The sequence below is a fragment of the Dromiciops gliroides genome, chromosome 5, assembly GCF_019393635.1.
Source record: "Dromiciops gliroides isolate mDroGli1 chromosome 5, mDroGli1.pri, whole genome shotgun sequence".
NCBI lineage: Eukaryota > Metazoa > Chordata > Mammalia > Microbiotheria > Microbiotheriidae > Dromiciops > Dromiciops gliroides.
This window is the reverse complement of record NC_057865.1, coordinates 950,034-970,124: the sequence shown is the minus strand read 5'-3', so window position 1 is coordinate 970,124 and position 20,091 is coordinate 950,034. Positions and strand designations below refer to the sequence as shown.

Below are 20,091 nucleotides of genomic sequence, written 5' to 3'. Positions count from 1 at the left end.
AAGCAGCAGTGGCAGCTTGGGGAGGGAGGGTAGTCCCAGGCAGAGGATGGTGACCACTTTTCCCAGAGCTCCATGTTCCCATTGCTGTTTCCCTCGCCACCCTGAAGGATACTGTGTGCCTCCTGCTAGGGTGGCCCACATCAAGGGCAGCAGGAAGCAGCTCAGAGAAGCCAACTTTTGGGGTGCCCAGCAAGGGAGCATCAGAGCTGGATTTTGAGCCCAGAGCACTACTACCCAGCCCAGCCCCCTCTCTGTTATCACATGCAGATGCCTCAGAACTGGATAGTTTCTCTAAGTTCCCAAAGCCTCATGAGGTCCAGGCAAGGCTTGGAATTTCTGCCATTAGTGTATGGGCACATTTCTCCTGTGCCCTAGCTAGTAGACTGGGGCTGTGGATAGAGCACAGGCTCTGAAGTTGGGAGTCTTACCTCAGACACTAGCTGTGTGACCCTGGGCAAGTTCACTTAACCCCAATTGCCTCAAACATCTGGGGCTATCTCCAGTCATCCTGATATATATCTCACCATTGGACCCAGATGGTTCTGGAGGAGAGAGTGAGGTGGGTGTCTTTGCACAGCCCTCCCTCACTTAAACCCAATTCAGTGTTAGTCAGGACATCACCCCGATGTCATGGTCCTCTTTGAGAATGAAGGACAGGGGGCAGCTAGGTGGTGCAGTGGATAGAGCACCAGCCCTGGAGTCAGGAGGACCTGAGTTCAAATCCGGCCTCAGACACTTAACACTTACTAGCTGTGTGACCCTGGGCAAGTCACTTAACCCCCATTGCCTCACTAAAAAAAAATGCTATTGAGAATGAAGGACAAACAAGAAGAAGACTGGGCTGCATTCAGGGCAAGATGAACAGAGAAGGGACTCCTCCTTCTCCTCTCCCATGAAAGTTCATTTCAGAGGATTCTACCTTGGACACTCTGGAGACGTTACTGAGGTGGCCGCGGCACAGCTGACCCTCGGCAAAGGGCACAGCCAGAGCGAGACAGTGACCGGAAATGGCGCCAGTAGACAGCGTGGCTACAGGCAGCTTAAAGCTTCAGGAGAGCAGCACATCTAAGGGCTTTCTGCTCAGGGACCAAGGACAGGGCCTCCCTGAACCACCGAGCCGCATCCTCTGGCTGCCTGCTGAGTGAGTCCCCTTCCACTGAGCGGCTCTGCAAGCGAGACTCAAGGTCACTGCCGGTGACACAAACCCTGTAGCACGGTGAAAACCTACTAGTTACCTGAGGGGGTAGGGGGCGGGGCATCTGTATTTCAGGGTTTTTGAAAAACCCATAAATTGCTCTTTAGAAATTTGGGGGCCACACATTGTTGCTTTTTCAGATTAAAGGAATTTTACACTGAAAAGACTGATTGTCATCCCCAAATATTATTTCCCCACTAAGGCAGCAGAAATGGCTTAATGGGTTAACAAACAATCCTTTGGCCCCTTCAATCCCTGTGGGAACATTTGATCTCCAGGTTCTTGTCTTCACTGGTTCGGCTATAACCCAGTGGAGTCCCATGATTTCCTGATCCCTGAGAAGAGAGAAGCCCCACCAGACTTTTCCTACTTACGGAGGCTTTGTGACAAGGTCTAGTTCCTGACTGTGAAAGCCCAATACCCTCCTGTCTCTCTCCAAAACCACGAACACACTCTCGGCCATGGGCATGGGAGTGGGGTGGAGGGGGGTGCCTGCAATCCAACCCCGCAGGTAGGGTGATGGGCAGAGGAATGCCGGACGGCAGGGTTGGCTGGAGGAGCTGGGTATGGGGCTAAGGCCCTTTGGGGGCTGTCTCTGGGCACACTGGGGCTTGGGGGCGTCCACCTCATACACCAAAGCCACATTCTGGGTTTGAATATTTTATTGGCAGTTCCGGGGTCCAGAACCACGCCCGCTTACATGACATGCGCACCCACGACCCAGATACCCTTGAGGATAATTGGCATTAAATGCCTCCGATCCCCCCAGGCCTCGCCACTCAGCTGGGCGTTTTCCGGGCACCCTAATTGGGATTCAGAGCCCAGGAATCTCTCTGGGCAGGGGCTCATTACACCCATGCCTTAGGGTCGTTTATCTGGGTGCTTTCAAGCAGCCACAGGGCTCAGGGGTGCACGCACATACACCCTGCCCCCAGTAAATAAGGAGCAGCAGGGAGCACAGGCCTAAGCAGTCCCCCAGGACTACATCTGGGGGCGTCTGGGGTGGGGCGCCAGTTGGCCCAGGGCTCAGAGCTATCACACATGGCTACGAAGCAGTTAAAAGGCAACAAGAAATCCAGGAAGGTTTGGTTTCCCCTTTTCCCGCTTTTGACCTTGGAGACGTAAATATAAAGTCTAGAAACGCCCGGGCTGTTTATAGCTAGGCTCACGATGGGCGGGGGTGGGTGGGTGCTTTAATGAATGCAGGGAGCATGTGAAGCAAGCCACAAGAACACCAGATCCACGGAGAACACGGGGAGACCACGAAGGCATGCGCCCTGGCCGCAGGAGAATGAGTGTGCGTCCGCCGGGCCCGCAAGCCAGCCCAGGGTGCCCGTCTGTGCTAGGCAGCCAGCTCTGCCGCCCCTTCCTCCTCACTGTCTGCCCTGTTGGCTCGGATCTCCACTAGTGTCCTAGCGAACCGGCTCCATTCATCATTGTGAGGAACCGCAAGCTGGGGGTGGAAAAAAGACATACGGGAATTGTAAAAGGGGGCGGTAAGGTGCCTCCCACCCCAGAACCCCTGGCGGCTAGGGTGAGGTCGCACCCCAGGAGGCCGACCTCCCTTGGGCTCCTGGGAGAAAGGAGCAAATGTTTCCTTCAGAAGCCCAGCCGCTCTTGTGTCTGGCCGTGGCTCTCCATCATACCTGGGCCGGGTTCTGTGGAGGAATTCCCAAATGAAGGAAAGGCCCCTTCTCGAAGCTTCTGAGGACAAGGTGGACGGTATGGGGAGGCCACTTGGCCAGCCCTGCCTCTGGCTGGCTCCAGCCTGACCCTGACCTTGGCTGTGGGACTTGGGCCCATACCTGGCCTTCTCTCTCCACACTCCAGCCTATTTATCCATGGACCCAGGATTCTGACACCAGCTCCACAAGGCTAGGAGCTCAGGCCTTTTCACCTCAGCTGGGTCCATTGTAAGTTCTGATCGATGGTGCAAAAATAAAAAGGGGTGTATAAGAAACCACCTACAACAGAACAGCTTTCTCTGTGCATAATTCCAAGGAGATGACAGAGACAGAGACAGGCAGAGAGACACACATGGAGAGAGACAGAGGCCGACAGATAGACACACAACAGAGAAAAAGAGACAGAGCCAGAGTCAGAGAGAGACAAACAGATGAGAGGAACAGAGTCAAAAGAGAAACAGATGAGAGAGGAAGGAAATTACCCGTGTAAATTCTTGTGGACTGTTTTAATGACTTGATAGAATCCCAAAAAGAACAGCTTAAAGATACGAAAGTGTTCAGAAAAGAAAGAGGAATTATTTGACAACAAGAACCGGGATGGAATCTGGGCTGGATCGACTCTGACTTGGATGCCATTGCTCTGGGAGCCTGCCTTCTGCTCATCCCAGGCAGTCTGGCTACAGGTGCTGCTGTCCTGAACTGCATCAGGTATAAAGAAGTCAGCACTTTTATGGAAAAAAAAAAAAACAACTTTTTCATTCCTTGGCCCAAGATGAGCTCTCTGAAGGGTCAACGGGTGACTATTGGCCATTTTTGTCCCACCAGCAGCTCATGAAGGCTGGACACGAGCAAAAGTCAGCAAAGCTACAGCCACATCCCCATTCCAGCAGTAAAGTTGTATTTCCAGAAGAATTCCGGAAATGATAGGCAGGAGGACAGTGTGAGCCACGAAGTAGCAAAAACAGATAAACAAGCAAGCAGCTTGCTCAGTCTTTTGAGTTTTTCTTTGGCCAAACACTTCCCCGGGTCATGGCAACAAGACACAGTGTCCGTTGTGACCCTGTGCCAAGTTCACTGTGGGATTGAATGACACGACCGAGATTGGCCCTCTCTTCAGTCCATTTCTCTGTACTGAGCCCTAGCCCCACTTTCTGCAATTCTGCATTTTTCTCTTCAATTTGGGAAAATCCTGCACTCAGGAAATGAGGCCCCAGAAGTGAATAGTTTTTAAAAAGGGCTGACAGAAAGCATACGCAGGAATGGGCTGATACCATATTTCTCTGAAAAAGTGGGTCTGCCCCAAATGACTAAACTCCAAAACCTCGCCCTAGCCAGCTCAGTTCTGACAACGCCCTCAGGACTGGCAGGCTCAGTGTCTGGGGTTTCCCACCCCCACAGCGGGTAGCTGAGAAAAAGCAAGGCTGCCACTCTTCTGGGAGAGCAGGCCCACGAGACCAGCATTCACCGTGGTTACTCGCCCCTAAGATCACACTGCCCATTGGAGATTAGGCACAGAAATGACACTCCGGGAGGACAAAGGACCCAGAAAGGTCAGTGTGCAGGCACAGTCAGGGCCATCCATCCATCAACCAAGCACTTCCTAAGGGCTTACTTTGTTCCAGGCACTGTGCTGACACAAGGACATAGAAAGAATAAACCTGACGCAGAAAGAAGGGGAGAGACGGAGGAAAAGAGAGAGTCCTATCCAGGCATGGAGAACAGGCAGGAGGGCAAAGGCTCAGAGACGGGAGACAAAGGTAAAGTGAATTTATTACACACCAGGTGTGAATGGGTGTGCAAAGGATGTCAAACTCGGCATGGCCCACGCTAGGGAGAAGGAGCACGTTTAGCTTCTAAATGTGAATCTGATCAACTGAAAATGTTCCATCTGAAACAGCCTTCGACACTGGGTGACATTTTCCTCCTCAGCTTCTAGCTCAGGGCTGGGTGAGGAAAAGCACATGGGGACTCCCCTGGGGGCTGTGTGCCTGGATGTCCCACCTCTGGGAGACTGACACTCATCCTGGGCTGCGCCCCCGTTCTTGTTCCTAACAGACCCTCCTCTCTCTCCCCTAGACCACAGCACAATCACCTGGAGCTTGAGTCTCCTGCTGGGTCAGTGCGGATCTTTCTAGAGACGCCAAGCGGCCTCACTGGTGAATGGGACTTCACAGCCATTTCCGAGGCCAGAAGACAGCACTTCTGTTGGACCCAGAGGACCTGCTCCCTCTTCTTTCTGCAGTTGTGTCCATCGGGCTTCCCATTTTACAGACCAAGAGACTGAGGCAGAAGTCAAGTGATTTGCCCAGGCTCATCCAGATTGGGTTCGAATTTAGGTATTCCTGATTCCAGGACCATTGCTCTAGCCATTGCACCACCCGCTGTCTGAGCAATGCTTCCTCCATCTCTGGCTTTCCAAACAATTTAATCCTGGGGGAGGCCTTTAAGGGGATTGCATTAATGACGGCAAACACATTTCCATTTCGGAAAAACAAAGTGCCCATCTAAGTGAAACTGTTAGTGGGGAGCAGCCCGAGGGGAAAGCTTGTCCTGCCATGAGTGAGGAGATGCCACAGGGGTAGGGAGACCCCTGCTCCAGGGGGAGACCAGCCCTTCTTGGTCCACTTACTTCGAGTTCCATGCGGTCTCCGCCACAGAATGGCTCGGCTGGGAGGGGCCTTGGGAGCCAGAAGACAAGCTTTTTGCAGATGAGGAAAAGTGAGAGCTAAGTCACACACTGGTCTGACACGGGCCCCAGGAAGGAGAGGAGGCAGAAGGGCCGGCCCCTCTCACTGGGGCATCTGGATTCTCCTCCGCCGGTGTTAGGAGGAATTAAAGAGCCCACCCTGGTCTGGTCAGAGCCACGCAAGTGCTAAAGCAAGATGGTGGCTTGGGTGTTTGCTTTTAAGAGCCTTGCTGGGACTTGCTGTGTGACCCTGGGCAAGTCACTTAACCCTCACTGCCCCACAACCAATAAAAAGCCCTGTTGGGGAAAGGGGGAAGAGGAAAGCCGGGAGAGGGTCTTGGCCTGGGGTGGACAAGGCAGTGCTGACAGCTCGATGACCATGTGCTTCTGAGCTCTTTATTAAGCAGAAGGGCCTTTACACTGTTCTGTGGGGGCACAGAATAGATGTGGTGAATCCCCAGGGCAGCAAGGAGACAGTCAGAGAGTCCTTGGCCTTGGCGCCTCCCTCCACCTGCTCCTTTTCTTCCTCCTCCTCCTGCTCCTCCTCCTCCTTCCCTCCCCCCTCCTCTTTCCCATCCTCCTTCCCCTCCCACTCCCCCTCTTCCCCTTCCTCCTGCTCCTCCCCCCTCCTCTTCCTTCCCCTCCCCCATCCTCCTCCCCTTCCTCCTTTCCCTCCCCTCTCCTCTTCCTTCTCCCCCCCTCCCCCTCTTCCCCTTCCTCCTGCTCCTCCCCCTCCTCTTCCTTCCCCTCCCCCATCCTCCTCCTCTTCCTCCTTTCCCTCCCCTCTCCTCTTCCTTCCCCTCCCTCTTCCCCCCTCCCCCTCCCCTTCCTTCCCCTGCCCCTTCCCCCCTCCCTTCCTGTCTCCTCCCTCTTCCCCCTCCCTTCCCCCTTCCCCTCCTCTTCCTTCCCCTCTCCCCCTCCCCCTCCCCTTCCTTCCCCTCCCCTTCCCCCCTCCCTTCCTGTCTCCTCCTTCTTCCCCCTCCTTTCCCCCTCCCCCTCCTCTTCCTTCCCCTCCCCCATCCTCCTCCTCTCCCTCCTTCCCCCCTTCTCCTCCTTTCCCTCCCCCCTTCCCTTTTCCTCTCCCCCTCCTCTTCCTTCCCCTCCCCCTTCCCCCCCTCCCTTCCTGTCTCCTCCCCCTGCCCCTACCCCCTCCCTTCCTGCCCCCTCCCCCCCCCCCCTCCTTCCCTTCTTCACTGCTCCAGAATCCACCTCTGGAGGCCTCATTGGGTCCCAGATTTAGTGCTAGAAAAGGGCCAGAGGTCATGTGGGCCATGGTGAGCCATGACAGGGCTCTGTCCTAGCCCCCCGCAGAAGCCTCCTGTCCGCACAGTTTATCAACCAGGTAAGGCTGGGGAAATGTGTGAGGGGGGAGGCCACGTGAGCCACTGCCCGAGCTGAGCTTGAAGACTAAGATTCCAAGAGGTGCCAGTGGAGTCCAGTGGGGCTGAGTCTGGGAAGCGGGGCTGATGCTTGGGTTGGGTCACCCCGGAAGCTCTGTGAGCAGACACACTGGAAGGATAAAAGGTGAGTCCTTTACAAAGGCCCTGCAGAAGGGGCCGTGGTGCTCCGTGGGAAGAGGGTCCTCACTGTTGAAATGAGGAGCAGTCCTCCTTTGCCCAGGCCTTTCCCATAGGATTCCCAGAGTTTCCATCTGCTCAGGAGGCCACAGGAAACTTGAGGTGAAGATTCACGCCGGCCCCTGTTGTGAAGGGCTGGCCGCCTTAGAGGACCCTCCCCCTTCGGCCTCCCCGAGGGTCTCTGGAGACTTTCTGGTGACCCCCCACAGGACTCTGTTCTGTGGCCTCCTCATGTCCCGAGGCTTTGTCACGGCTTTACCGATTTCTCCCCATGGCCTCCTTATTCTAGCGGGTCCAGTGTAAGACAGAGAAATAGGTGTATGAATATGCATACAAAAATCTGTGTGCATGAGCTTTGGTGTGCTTGGTATAGCAAGGGTTAACGTCTCCTGACTTGTGAGAACGAATTAAAGGGGCTCAGCCTCAGTACCCACAAGCATGTGTGCGCGTGATTTATGAGCAGTTTTGTCCCCTGTCCTCAGAGCGACTTAGGATGATCTGACTGAGTAACAATCTTAGTAACTGAGCCCGCCGCATGGGCTGCCCACGGGAGTCCCAGGAGTGACCAGCGCCATCTTGGCGTCCGCCTGTCTGCGGGGATTTCTCACCCACAGCGCTCAGGTCTCAGTCCTTGGCAGGCCAGGTGCTGGGGGCGCTCAAATACACACACATGCTGTTGTCTAAACATGGGTACACACACGAGCTGTACACACACAAGCACACTAAGCAGCAAGAAGCCCAGCAAAGTGGGAAGTCACGCATTCAGTGGAGGTGCCGCTGAGCCCCGCTTCCCTGGCTCCCTCACTGCCTCCTCCTGGTACCATCTGGGCCTCTGACCCCTTTAACAATGGAGATGCTCCCTGACCAGAGGTCTGGGGCCTAAACGCCACCCACACAGGCTTGAGGGATGGGAGCTGCCCTGAAGCCTTCCTCCAAAGGGGCCAGGCTCTCTTTCTGGGGGCTCTCCCCAGGAGCAGCCTTGGTTATGCTTGTCTTTGGCTGTGGGATGGTTGAGGGAGCTCAGAGGAAGACAGATAGACGGGGAAGAAAGGCACAGGAAGGGGGTGCTTTGTGCTCTTGAGCGCCAAATACCAGAGAGCAGGACAAGCTCAAAATGCAAAGCCTGCTTCCCTGTCTAAGCCCCTTCATATGATGGGCTTACCCCTACCCCAACCTCCCCAGGTGTGAGATAACAGGAAGCCACCAACCACATGGGGGGTGGGGGGGGGTGGGGAGGCGACTCCCAGGCCCTGCAGGCCGGGGCTTTCTCTTGGGATCTGGAAGCTCCCTCTACAGGGCACCCACATGAGGAGGAAGAGGCCAGAAGGGGGGTGCCTCCTTAGGGCAAACAGTTGCTACCTCCCTAACACTAAGAAGTGTCTCTCTGTGGTCCAGGCAGGAGCCGCCAGAGACTGGGCTCTTGTCAGTTTTCTCCCAACCAGGTCCTTAGCAACCACTGCCTGGGGGCTGTTTCCACAAATACGGAAAGCTGCACTAAACACCTTGCAAACATTTACCAGGTAATAAGAGGAATGTCATTCCCTCCTACGGCGTGTTGGGGCAGGAGGGAGCTGTTTTCCAAACGGACTCCAGATGCCACCCCCACAGCCAGTGGTCAAGAGAAGGCCCTGAGAGGCTGCGGCTCTCCTGCTGGGGGGCAGACCCCTGCAGAGGCACAAGCTCTGAGCGCCCTGGAGCCCCGGGGCAGGCAGGGTGGGGGCCACACTGGCTTCATCAAGCAGTGCCAGCTTCCTCCCACTAGCCACCACCGAGCAAAACCAAATGACCCTGGCACAATTGTCCAGCTGGGCCGCCAAGGTATCCGGTGGGGAAAGAGGGTGACACTGACCACATTCACCCAGAAGCAGCTCAGCATGGACAGGCCGTGTTCCAGTCTGACCTCAGACTTGTACTAGCTGTGTGACCCTGGTTATGTCACTGTACTGCTGTCTGACAGTTTCCTCATCTGTAAAACTTGCCGGATCTCTCCCACCTCTGCCCATTAAGTGCTCTCGAAAAGCCCCTAAATGTATGTCATTGCCCAAGGGAAGGCGGTTTCTTTAGAATATCTTTACCACTCTTGCTTTTGGGGACAAAATGGAGTACAGACCAAGGAGGAGACTTTCATCATGATGCACCCCCCCATCTCTCCTGTTTTAGCAGGTCCAGCCCTGGCCTCCCATAGCCACCCGAAGCATTTGTCTGTGGGCCTTTCCCTAGCTAGCCATTAGGGGAGTGTGGGGACACCTGGGCTCACCTCTCATCCCTCTGGTTCCCAGGCCTAGGTGGCTTGGGCATGAGCACTGACATCATTCTGTAACTTAGGACTTTCTAAAACAAATCCCTTTGAAACTATGATTTCCCTGGGCAAGTCACTTAATCCTCATTGCCCTGCAAAAAAAACAAAAAACCCTACGATTTCCCCTGAACTCACCATCATTCAAATGCCATTCAAATACCATGGGAGACAAAGAGCAACATGGGCTTCCTCCCAGTGTCCCTTTCCACATGTCCCTCCAAAGGCCTCACTCCAGGGGCATGGAGACCCTGTCGCCCATGGCAACATTTAAGAATCAAATCAAATGAAACATTTGGACCCAAGTGGAAAACAAATACTGTCAGTGATACTCTTGGACGCTGGGCAGACTTCTAACCTCCTGAGGCATTAGGGTTTAACCTAAGCTACCCTTTTCTAAGACAAAAATCCAATAATTTTGTATTTCAAAGAGAAAACAGAGTTTTGTCTTCCCTAAGACAATCGGTCCCACTCGGCTCAAGGACTCACTCCGAACTGCATTGGGGCGAGGGGAGACAAAATAAGACAAATCCACAGTAGAGCCACAAACATGGCCCGGGACACCAAGCAGGGCACCCAGATGCTGGGAATTTTGCAAATTAGTATATACACATCACCTTGGATTGAATAAAATTAGAGAAGGGGTCCCCCCCCATTTAATCAGATACCCTGGATTATGCACAAATCACGTATATTTTTCAATCAATATGGAAAGAGGAAAAACTGACTCAAAAGGCCACATCGTTCCTATAGGTTTGTTTTCATTAGCTCTCCCAAACAAACTCTAAAGTTGTATCTAAATTGACATATTATTTATGCAATAATTAGTCCAATCAATTATTGTAAGTGGATAATCACTCAAATAAAAGGTTTTTCTACTAAGAGATGAAGAATAATACAAGAACTTACTATCTAGCTTAAAATACCTTTTCTAGGAGAAAAAAACTCTAATCCATTCATTTTGGTGAAATGAATGATTTTAAATATTCACAACTTCTTGTAGCTTTTATCAGAAGCATATTAAGCATCTTATTTCAGAGTGATTGATTTTAAGATTATGAACGTTAGAACTAGCATGTGCAAATCTATGCATACATGTGCTTGTGTGAGTACTCCCCCAGATCCCCAATCTGCAGGAAAACGGAGCAATTCTGCCTGAGATGCTGCCGTGTTACACCAACGGTGTCAAACACCTCCCAGACTTTGTGGGGCCCCCCATTTCAGCCAGATGTTTGGCATCACTCGGCACAGGAGGCATAAATGTCTCTCTTCTCTTGGTAAAATCGGAGGAAACGTCTGGCCTTGGCTAACGAGATAACATTGTTTATCCCCTGAAAACTCAAGCCATACTTGTCCAAATGAATCCCTAGCAACGTGCACCCGGGCCGCCGAGCCTAATGAGAAACACCCGCATTTCCAGTGACGACTCGACCGGCTTGGGCTGAGTGCGGGCACCCCCACCGAGGCTCCTGGAGCTTCGAGGTAATAAGCCTCGGGTAATGCCCTTCATAAACCACAGGAATTAAGCTGGCTGATGTCAAACCAGGGCATTTTTCTCATGAAAGAACTATTTGGTTTACCTTAAGAGCCCATTTTCGGTGGAGAGAAACAAAAACCTCATGTAACAATCTGTATGCCAAGAGCTCGTGGGAGGGGCCCCGGGCACTCAGTCTCCTGTTCTGCGAGCCCCCTCTGGTACCAAGATTCCCTTCTCCTTTGCAGAGTCCTCACCGGTCACTGTGACCCTTGGGCCGGGCCAGCAGACTTCTTAGTCGCTTCTTAAACCAACCGATCACGCTGTTTTCCTTTGGGATGGCAAACATAGCTTTGTCCTAATGTTTCATTGGACCTTTTGACATCTTTCTGAGCAAACATTTTAAAAGCGGCATTCTTCTCGCAAGAAGCCTTTATCACCTACAAACAGAAGCATTGTCCCTTTTCCTAGAAATGTTCTTCCAGAATGCTCGTGCCACACATAAAGGAATCACGAACAGATCTGCAGCGGGAGTTGATATTAGCTGGCCTCTGAACACTCGTAGCAAATATGCGATTAGAAGGAAAAAAAGCCAACCCGCAGAGATGCCCATTTTCCTAAGTAGTCAGTGAATGGGACATTCGGCAAATGAAGCTTCTGTAATCATGAGCTAAATTCATCCCAATACATCTTGGGCTCCCTATGATATTTCTTCCATTTTCGTTTCTATTAAACTAGGGTTAGAATGTTATCATTTGGCCTTTCCGATCCCTGAGAAGAAAGCCTGCCTTCGAAGCAGTTAACTACAAAAGGAAAAGCAGGGAGGTGGAGGTGGGGGAGATGTGCCTTTTCGCCCTGCAGCAGAGAGCAGGCCCAGCGGCAGCCGCCAAAGGAGAGAGGGATGGAGGGAGGGCTGACTGACGGAGGACTCACTCGCAGGACCTGGACCCAGCTCCGAGGACCCTGTTCCTCCCTAAGGAAGCAGAATTAGCAAGGCCTCCTTACAAACTCAGTAAAGCACCTGGCTTTGCAGTGTTGGGAATCCTATCCTATCAAACAAGGGCCGACGCTGCCTGCTGCCTGCCTGCCGGCCTCCTTCCCTGCTACCCACCCGCCCGCCCGCCTGCCTGCCTGCCGGCCTCCCTCCCAGCCAGCCCGTGGCCAGACCAACCTCAGCCTGCCCAGAAAGGCTGGCTTTATTTATAGCAAATTAGGACTCTTCCCCCTGAAGCAGTTAGCTGCATGAAACCATACAACTCTGAAACAAACATTCTATATTTGAAAGGAAAAAAATCCAACCTAGACCTGACCTCAAAGCCAGACTCCCACAAACCACAGGCAGCCCAACGAACTGGTGAGGGGCATGTGCCTCCAGAAAGAAGCATTCGAGCACGGGCAGGGGTGTCCACCCAGCCCCCCACTACTCACAGCTCTTCCATTGCAATAAATAGGACCAAGCACCTGCCTTGGGAAGACAGGGGGTGGCCACCTCAGGAGGAGACATGGGTCAAGAGTCTGGCAGATGCAGGACTGAAGCTCCACAGAGAAAGCTCGAGGGGAGGACCAGCCAATTGGGTGGCCTACCTGAGAGCACTTAGGCCTGACCTGGAGGTGCTGGATCAGCTGGGCTCGGGGAGCTCATGGGTTAATCCATCTGTCTCCTGTTCGATTACATCCGGGAGCTGGATGGGAGCCCCTGGCCCCAGTGTGGAGACAGCCTTGGGTCTCACGAGAAAGGGCCCTGGGTGGGACCCCCTGGGGTTGACCCTTCCTCACCTGGGGGTGGGTCAGAAGTCCCATCTGGAGCGGCCTATTTGGGTCTTGGAAATGGGCAAAGAGCAGGAGAAATCCTGCTCCCATGGGGTGAGATTTTCCACAAATCAGATTGTTCTCAGGCAAGCAAAATTACCCTGTCCCAGTGACCAAACTCAATGGTTCCCTATCACAGCTCTAACTCTTTCTGTTCTGTCAGCCTCCAGGGTGTCCAGAATCAGATATTCCAGTTATTTTTCTTCCTGAGTCTCAAGGAGAACTGGTGGGCACCCAAGGCTGGCTAATAATGTTGTGTCCCATGAACAGAGTGTGGTCACCCTCACCCACCTTCCCCCAAAGGGAGTCTAATGTACTGAACAGACTGCAGGAGTGAGCCCACCCTCCTCTGTTTGCAGAGGTTCCTACAGGATTGCCCCCAAAGCCAGATAAACCCATATGACAGAGGCCTTGCAGTCTGGCCGGGCCCACTGAGCTAGACTTAGCCAAGATCCTTCCTTACAAAGGGACTTGACCAGGCAGCTACGTGGCACAGTGGATAAAGCACCAGCCCAAGATTCAGAAGGAACTGAGTTCAAATCCATCCTCAGACACTTGACACTAGCTGTGTGACCCTGGGCAAGTCACTTAACCCTCATTGCCCCACAAAAAAACCCAAAACCAAATCCCCCCAAAAAACAACAAAGGGACTTGACCATAGTAAGTCAGTGTGGCTGGGGGTCACAATCCTACTCTCTCTGCCCCATGTCGACCATCCCCCCGCCACGCCCCCCCGCCCCTGCAAGTAGGCAGCTGTGTGGAACCCCAGGACCTTGCCCACCCCTACCAGCATCTATGATTTTTGCAGAGAGCCTTGGGATATTTGGACCAGAGAGAAGGTCATTTCACAGAATAAAAGAAACAGCCAGGGGGCCCCGGACAACCCTCCAGGAAAGTTTCCTGAGTCACAGGAAGGAGCCCCTTTATCTAGGATTCTATTCTGCCTTCTCTGCCTTCCTGAGTTCTGTGTCTCTTTGGGTGAGGAGTTTCGGTTCAGTGACGGGTCTGTCCTGATTGGGGGGTGGAGTGGCTTCCAGAACGGGACGGCAGGCTTGGGCTGGGGAGGGGGGGGGGAGAGTTAATTGTTTGGTTTATTGTGTGGCAAAAATATTTTTCTATAGCCTGTCTAGACAGCAGACAATACATGAAGCTGACATTTCCAGAGACTCTAATATCACTTGGAGAAGTAAGCTGAATAATGTGAAAATAAAAGCCAGCCTGGCCCACCGATATCATGGTAGACACCTGAGCAAAGCCACTCCTGAGGGTTCAGAAAGGACAATTCATAATGGGTGTGCCTGGCCTGCACCTGAGAGGAGCCGCTCTGTGAGCCCAGGGCTGGGCAGCTGGCTGGGCATCCCGAGCCTCCTTCCCTCATGGGAACATGTGTCCCCCAAAGCCGATATGCACCGCACCCCACCCCCCACCTAACCTCAATAGAAAAAGCCTGGTGTGCATTCAACCAGCCCCCAGCAAAGTTATACAGGAAACATGCCCCGGGGATCACGGATTCCTTCACAAGAAGGCAAAAGCCTGTCTCTGAAAGCCACCCCAGGAGGAGGTGAGTGTGCAGGGGCACAATGGTCTCACTGGCCTGTCACTGAGGGGGTGGAGGGAGGAATCATTCACAAAACTTGAAGTCTTCCTCCCACTCCTGGATGGCCAAGTGCAGGGCTTGGAAGGGCAGCCAGGCTCGCTAGCAGGAGCATTTCCTGTTCCTAGGGAGCCATCTTTCCCCAAGTCAGCCAAGAGCTTGGGGATCACAAGATGGCTCCCAAGGAAGCTTCCTTCGCCCCTCTCCTCTATCACTCCAAACAGATCGCTTGGGCCCTGAACATGCTGCTCATGGGCTGCATGGGATGGCTGCCCAGATCCACCCTGGACCCACCAGGGAGAGCCCACTGCACTGGGTTGGGTCACAGGGGCTGCCCAACAATGCCTTGGCGACCCCCCTGGCCAGCACACTTTTTTTATGGTTCAACCTGTATTCATAAACCACAGTTCTTTCTTCTGGATGTTGAGAACATTTTCTATCATGAAGTTCTTTGAAATTGTTTTGGCCCATTGCACTGCTGAAAAGAGCCACTTTTGACAGACACCCTGAGGCTCCGTCTTTCTCCAAAAGCCTTTCAGATCTAGGTGCCTGGGGACCGTCTGCCTCTCGGGAGAGGAGCTCACTTTTGTCCCAGAGTCAGTGGCTTCAGACACAAGGGACTTCAGCGTCTCCATTTAAAAGGCCAAGAAGCCTGAGAGCAGCCACCCCAGACTCCAGGGAAAGTCCAGGGGAGCACCTGGAGGTTGTGTGTTTGACTGAAGAGAAGGAGCCGAGGCTTCCAGAGCATCCCCATGAAAAGTCTGGCTGCGTAGGCTCCGCACCAAGCTCCTCGTGCAGAGCCTGTCCCTGCACGGAGGTCAGGAGCCTTCCCCAAGGAGAGGGAGGTAAGGCTTCACAGCACAACAATAACAGGGAGCTGGAGCCCAACACCTTTCACCAGCACTGGGATTGTTAAGCATGGTCCTGCGAGGGGACACCTCGGCCCCCCGCCAAGGCCGACACACTCCCCGGGCGCCTCCTGGGGCGGCGCTGCCCACCCTGGCACCAGCCCCAAACAGGCCAGAAACCTGTCTCAGAACTATGCCCTAGGGTAGACTAGGAAAGACAGTTACCTCTCCCACGTCATAGATCCAGACGCGACCTTCGGAATCCCCCACGGCCACCTCCTTGCCAGTGTGGGCCCAGCGGACACGGTTGAGGGCCGAGGCCCCCTCCACAGCGACACTAGCCGTTGGGACCTGCCAAGGAAGGGAAAGCAAGTTCAGATCTCTGAATCAGCCCTCCAGGGTCTGTCTGCAGGTATGCCCCCCATCCCCCTACATCAACATCACCAAAGTAAAGGGGGAGGGGGGCATGATTGTTCTTCAGTCTCACCTCTGAGGCTGCCAAGCTCCAGGGAGAGATCTGGCTGGGGAGGAAAGCGCTTGGAGCGCAAGCTCTCTCTCTCTCTTTCTCTCTCTCTCTCTCCCCTCCCTCTCCCCTCCCTCTCTCCCCTCTCTCTCCCCTCCCTCTCCCCCCTCTATCTTCCCTCCCTCTTCAGCTCTCTCTCTTTCTCTCTCCTCTCTTACACACACAAATACACAAATACATGAGCACACACAAGCACATTTACACAAACGATTTAGTCACATACACACATGAGCACATTCACACACACACATACAGAGACGTACATATACACACAATATTCACGCCCATACTTATGCACACAAGCGCACACACACACATACACACCTGCCACACACGAGCACTCACCTACACAACAAACCCCAATTTTCCCATTGATGCTATATAGCTAGCCCTCCAGGCATGTTTCCACTGGGCACTGCAGCATGAGCCAGAGGAAAGTCAGGATTTCAGAAATTACACAGACTGAGGTTGCTAAGAAAATCAGAGGAGTTGAGTTCAAAGGATAATTCAGCTAAGAAATCCATTTTTATCTTGTCACATGTGGATAGGGAAGAATGGAGGGCCACACTTCTGTGGCTGCCCATGTGGAAGGAAACTTCTCCCTTGGATTAGCTAGCTCACTGAAGGGCTGCAGCCTGCTTGAGCGGGGGCTGCTGGGAGGGAGTCCCAGTCTCCTGAAATTCCCAAGCCGAGTTTTCTTCACAAGGCCAGGGGTCAGCAATTGTCAATAAGTACCAAATAGCAGAGAGCCGGGGTTTTTGAAAAAATGTTCAAGCAAATGGGGAAAAGCGGGGACTGGAACCTCCTCTCACCTGGCCTCATCTAGGACAGGTCCATAAAGCCGACAGAGGGATAGGGCTGAAGCCCCACGGGCAACCGTGTTCTGTGAACTAAATCTACAGAGACTCACCCCACACTTTTCCTTAAAGGAGCAAGGATCCACCCAAAAGGCACCCCAAGGGGGTGGGGAGAAAGCCTGGGCTCCAGGCCAGCCTCTGACCCAGCCTGGCTGCCAGACCAGGGCAGGTCACTGGACCTCTGGTGGGGGGGGGCATCTTCCTTGGGAACTCGGGGTACCAAAGAAGTTCTATCAGGCCCAAAGGAACTGGGTTTTGTTTTCCCCCTAGGTGCTGTTATCAGGGACAGCTCCCTGGAAGGGGGAATGGGAGGGATACTCAGGAAAATGATGGTGTAAAAACAAAAGATGTCGGTAAAAATGACTTCTCTTGGAAAAAAAAACATAAAGCAGCTACCGCAGTGGGCTGGGTGGGCCTGTGGCTTCACATTTGAGACAAAAGTCTACACTTCTATTTAAAAGAAAGAAAAGGCCCCTCCCTTTTGCTTCTCCAGACGGAGTCCTCAGCTCACACTGAGGTGCAGCACTGGGTGGCCTAGGGCTCTGCCACTGTCCAGCTTCTCAGGAATGACCCAAAGGTACCCCCCCCAAGCCTGACATGCTGATCCATGTCCAAAAGACCAGGGCCAATTTTAGGGAGGCCCAGCCTTAGGTGACTGACTATCCAGCCGGACTTTAGCGGGAAGGAGGAAGGTGCAGGCCCTGTGACCATGTAATTGGCGGCTTTTAAACCCAACACATTCTTATTTTCCCAGAGCCTACAGCTGTTCAGGAGAAGGAAGGACCAAGGGCGCGGCGGGGAGGCACCTTTTCCCTGCCTTTTTTCATTGTTTTCCCCAGTTTCCAGGGCCGTCTTTGCAAAGAGCGGGGGCATTCAATTACAAAGAACATACTTGGAATTTTCGGCAAAACCTTTGCACTGAACAAAGGGAACCGTGGAAAGCGACCAAAGAAAGTGACCGGGAAACCCCGGGAGCACCGTGAGGATGCTGGGGGTGGAGGGACGTGCGGCTTCCGCACAGCGCAGCGGGGCCCAGTTCTCGGATGACTCCGCAGTTCGGCCAGGGGGCTGAAGTCCAGGGAGCTGGACACGTGTGTGAGTGTGACCGGGTGTGTGGAACTGTCCTCATCCTAGCTCCAGCCAGCGCGCCCTTGACTCCCGCTGTGGCGAGGGAGGACGGGCTACGTCCTGCGCCCTCTGTCCAAGGCCTGCTGTTGCTGCTGCATTGCGGATGGGGAGATGTACTGAGCATCCCCTCCCAGAGATCCCTGGGCAGCCCTTTTGACCCAGAGGAGGTGAAGGGGAGAGGGCGTGGCTCCTTGAGAAGTTGTATTGTATCTCTGCCCCCCCCCCAATCTGGCACCCCTTCGACTAACCAGGGACTGAGACGTGGAGGCTCCTTGGGCCGCACCTTTGGGGCCGGCCGTGCCTCGAACGAGCCCCCAGCTGGAGGGAGCTAATGAAAAGGGCTGAGCCGCTTCCTGGCCCGGGTACTTCAAAGGCGTCTTTGCTGGGCCCGCTCCACCCCCACTCAGGCACCCCACCCCCTTCCTGCTCTCACTCCCCTTCCTCCTCTTTCTCCTCCTCCCTCCCTTCTCCTCCTCCTTCCCTCCCCCTCCTTCTCCACCTCCTCCTTGTCTTCCTCCTCCTTTCCCCCTCCTCCCCCTCCTCCTCCTTTCTCCTCACCTGCTCTCTCTGTTATCGCGGCCCCTGCCCGAGACCAGGGCTACAAGGCCCTTTGCCCTTGACCCTGAAGGCTTATGGCAGCCCAGACACAGGCTGGTCAACATTCACTGACTGGGACAGAGGGGGCGGGAAGAGGGAGAGGCAGCCGAACCTTCTAGAGAGACTAGGCTACCCTGGGCAGGGAGCGAGCCCCTCCCAGATCCCTGCCTCCACTTCCCGCTGTTCCCGCTGGCCCCAGCCAGCCTGCCCAGCCAAGGGGGGGGGGGAGGGGGTAGAGGTATCCTCTAGACTCAAGCGAGGACTGACCCAAGATGAGGGAGAGAGGAGAGTGTGTTGCCTCCCCCACCTGCGTCCTTTCCCCCTCCCGTCCCGTGGGGCTTTAGGGGCGGCTCTGACCTCAGTGTCGTTGTTGAGGTCCCACAAATCCAGGCGGCCCATGCCATCCACGCAGGCGAAGAGCGCGGGGTGCGCGGGGGACCACATGACGTCGTAGACATAGTCGGCGTTGTCCTCAAAGGAGTAGAGAGCCCGGTTGTGCTGTGGGCGGGCGGAGAGAGAGGTGGGGATGCTGGGAGGGTGGGCTGGGGTGGGGCGGTGGGGCAGACGGGAGGGGAGTGGGGAGCGTCTGGGGACTCGCTCTCCGACGCACACAGCCACACACGCGCACGGAAGGGCACACACACACACACACACACAGTGACAGGGTGACACACTTATCCACCCGGGCACACCCACCGGGGCACACACACGGGTACCCCCCCCCCAGACTCGCTGGCGCTGGCGCCGCCCCGGGGCCCCCAGACCGTCTGGACGAGTCTAATTAAAAACTTTGCACGTTTACAAAGCGCCATAAAACTTCCCGAGATGAAAGTCCGGGCCGGGCCTGCGGGGGTGGGGTGGTGGTGGTGGTATGTTCTGGCCGGTGGGGGGGCATCAGGGTAGAGGGGACGGAGCTTAATGTGCCCAGGAGCAAGCCATGGAGACACGGGAGGAGGGACCGAGCGAGGGATAGGGAAGGGTGCTGAACCAGGGGGGAGGGAGGCAGGGATGAGGTTGATGGGGAGTGGGGGGGAGTTATTAGGGCAGGGGACCGGTGCTTTGGGAAGCCAGAGTCAGAGAGGAGCGCAAGGGCACCTGGGGTACCAGGAGGATGAGAAAGGGCGATGGGCTTCGGGTTGGGGGCATTCCTGTGGGGACCCCTCCCCTCAGGCATGGCTGGGCTTAGGCAGGATTCCCTGTCCCTCAAACCGAAGAAGGTGGGAGGCGTCTGCCCCCCAGCGGCTGTACGAGCCTCCTGCGCCTCAGGCTGGATCAGCTCAGCTACGTGGAGAGGAGGGAGAGTAGGAGAGAGGGGGCTCCCCGGAGCTCGGAACTTGGCCAAGGCAGGCCTTCCCGAGGCCCCCGGTCCCGCGCCGGCCTCTACCTCGGGTACCCTCTGCCATCTCTGCCTTCCTCTCCCCAGGCTTCGGGCATTTCTAAATCTCCTAGCCAGGAGTCCAAAGTGGTTTTCCAACGCCCTCTCAGGGCACTTCTGGGTCCCACCGCCCAGCCCGGCCTGCGGTCCCCTCAGAGGCAGGAGGGAAACGGCCCAGCGTGCGGGAGTAATTGGACCGCATGCATTATTCATCCCGCGCCGCCCGCCTCCAGGCAGCCGCGTGCCGTCTAATTTCTGCATAATGACTTTACTAATCCCTGATCAATTAATGGAAAATGAAATTTAAATGATAATGAAAACCCTAGAGAGAAAAGAAATTAAGTCTTCTTCTCTCGGGTGACAGAAAGCTAAACAATAGGGTCTTCCCCGGGCTGTGAGCAACCGCCCGCCTCCTTTCTTGGGTGCTCGAGGCCACCGGTGCCCCCC

General features: G+C 54.6%; 1 protein-coding gene across 6 annotated transcripts in view; it reads right to left on the bottom strand.

Moving 5' to 3' along the window:
- Positions 1 to 1,846: 1,846 nt before the first annotated feature.
- DYNC1I1 (dynein cytoplasmic 1 intermediate chain 1) overlaps positions 1,847 to 20,091 on the bottom strand; it is a 161,887-nt gene continuing 143,642 nt past the window's right edge. For 5 of the 6 annotated variants that reach the window (XM_043966798.1, XM_043966801.1, XM_043966800.1 and 2 more), the window contains 3 exons: positions 18,627 to 18,767; positions 15,390 to 15,515; positions 1,847 to 2,648 (listed from right to left, as the gene is read on the bottom strand). In XM_043966798.1, the coding sequence (XP_043822733.1) occupies positions 2,538 to 2,648; positions 15,390 to 15,515; positions 18,627 to 18,767 (378 nt within the window). In that variant the 3' untranslated portion in view covers positions 1,847 to 2,537. The remainder of the gene's footprint in view (positions 2,649 to 15,389; positions 15,516 to 18,626; positions 18,768 to 20,091) is intronic. The other variant, XM_043966803.1, reaches the window with a different exon arrangement.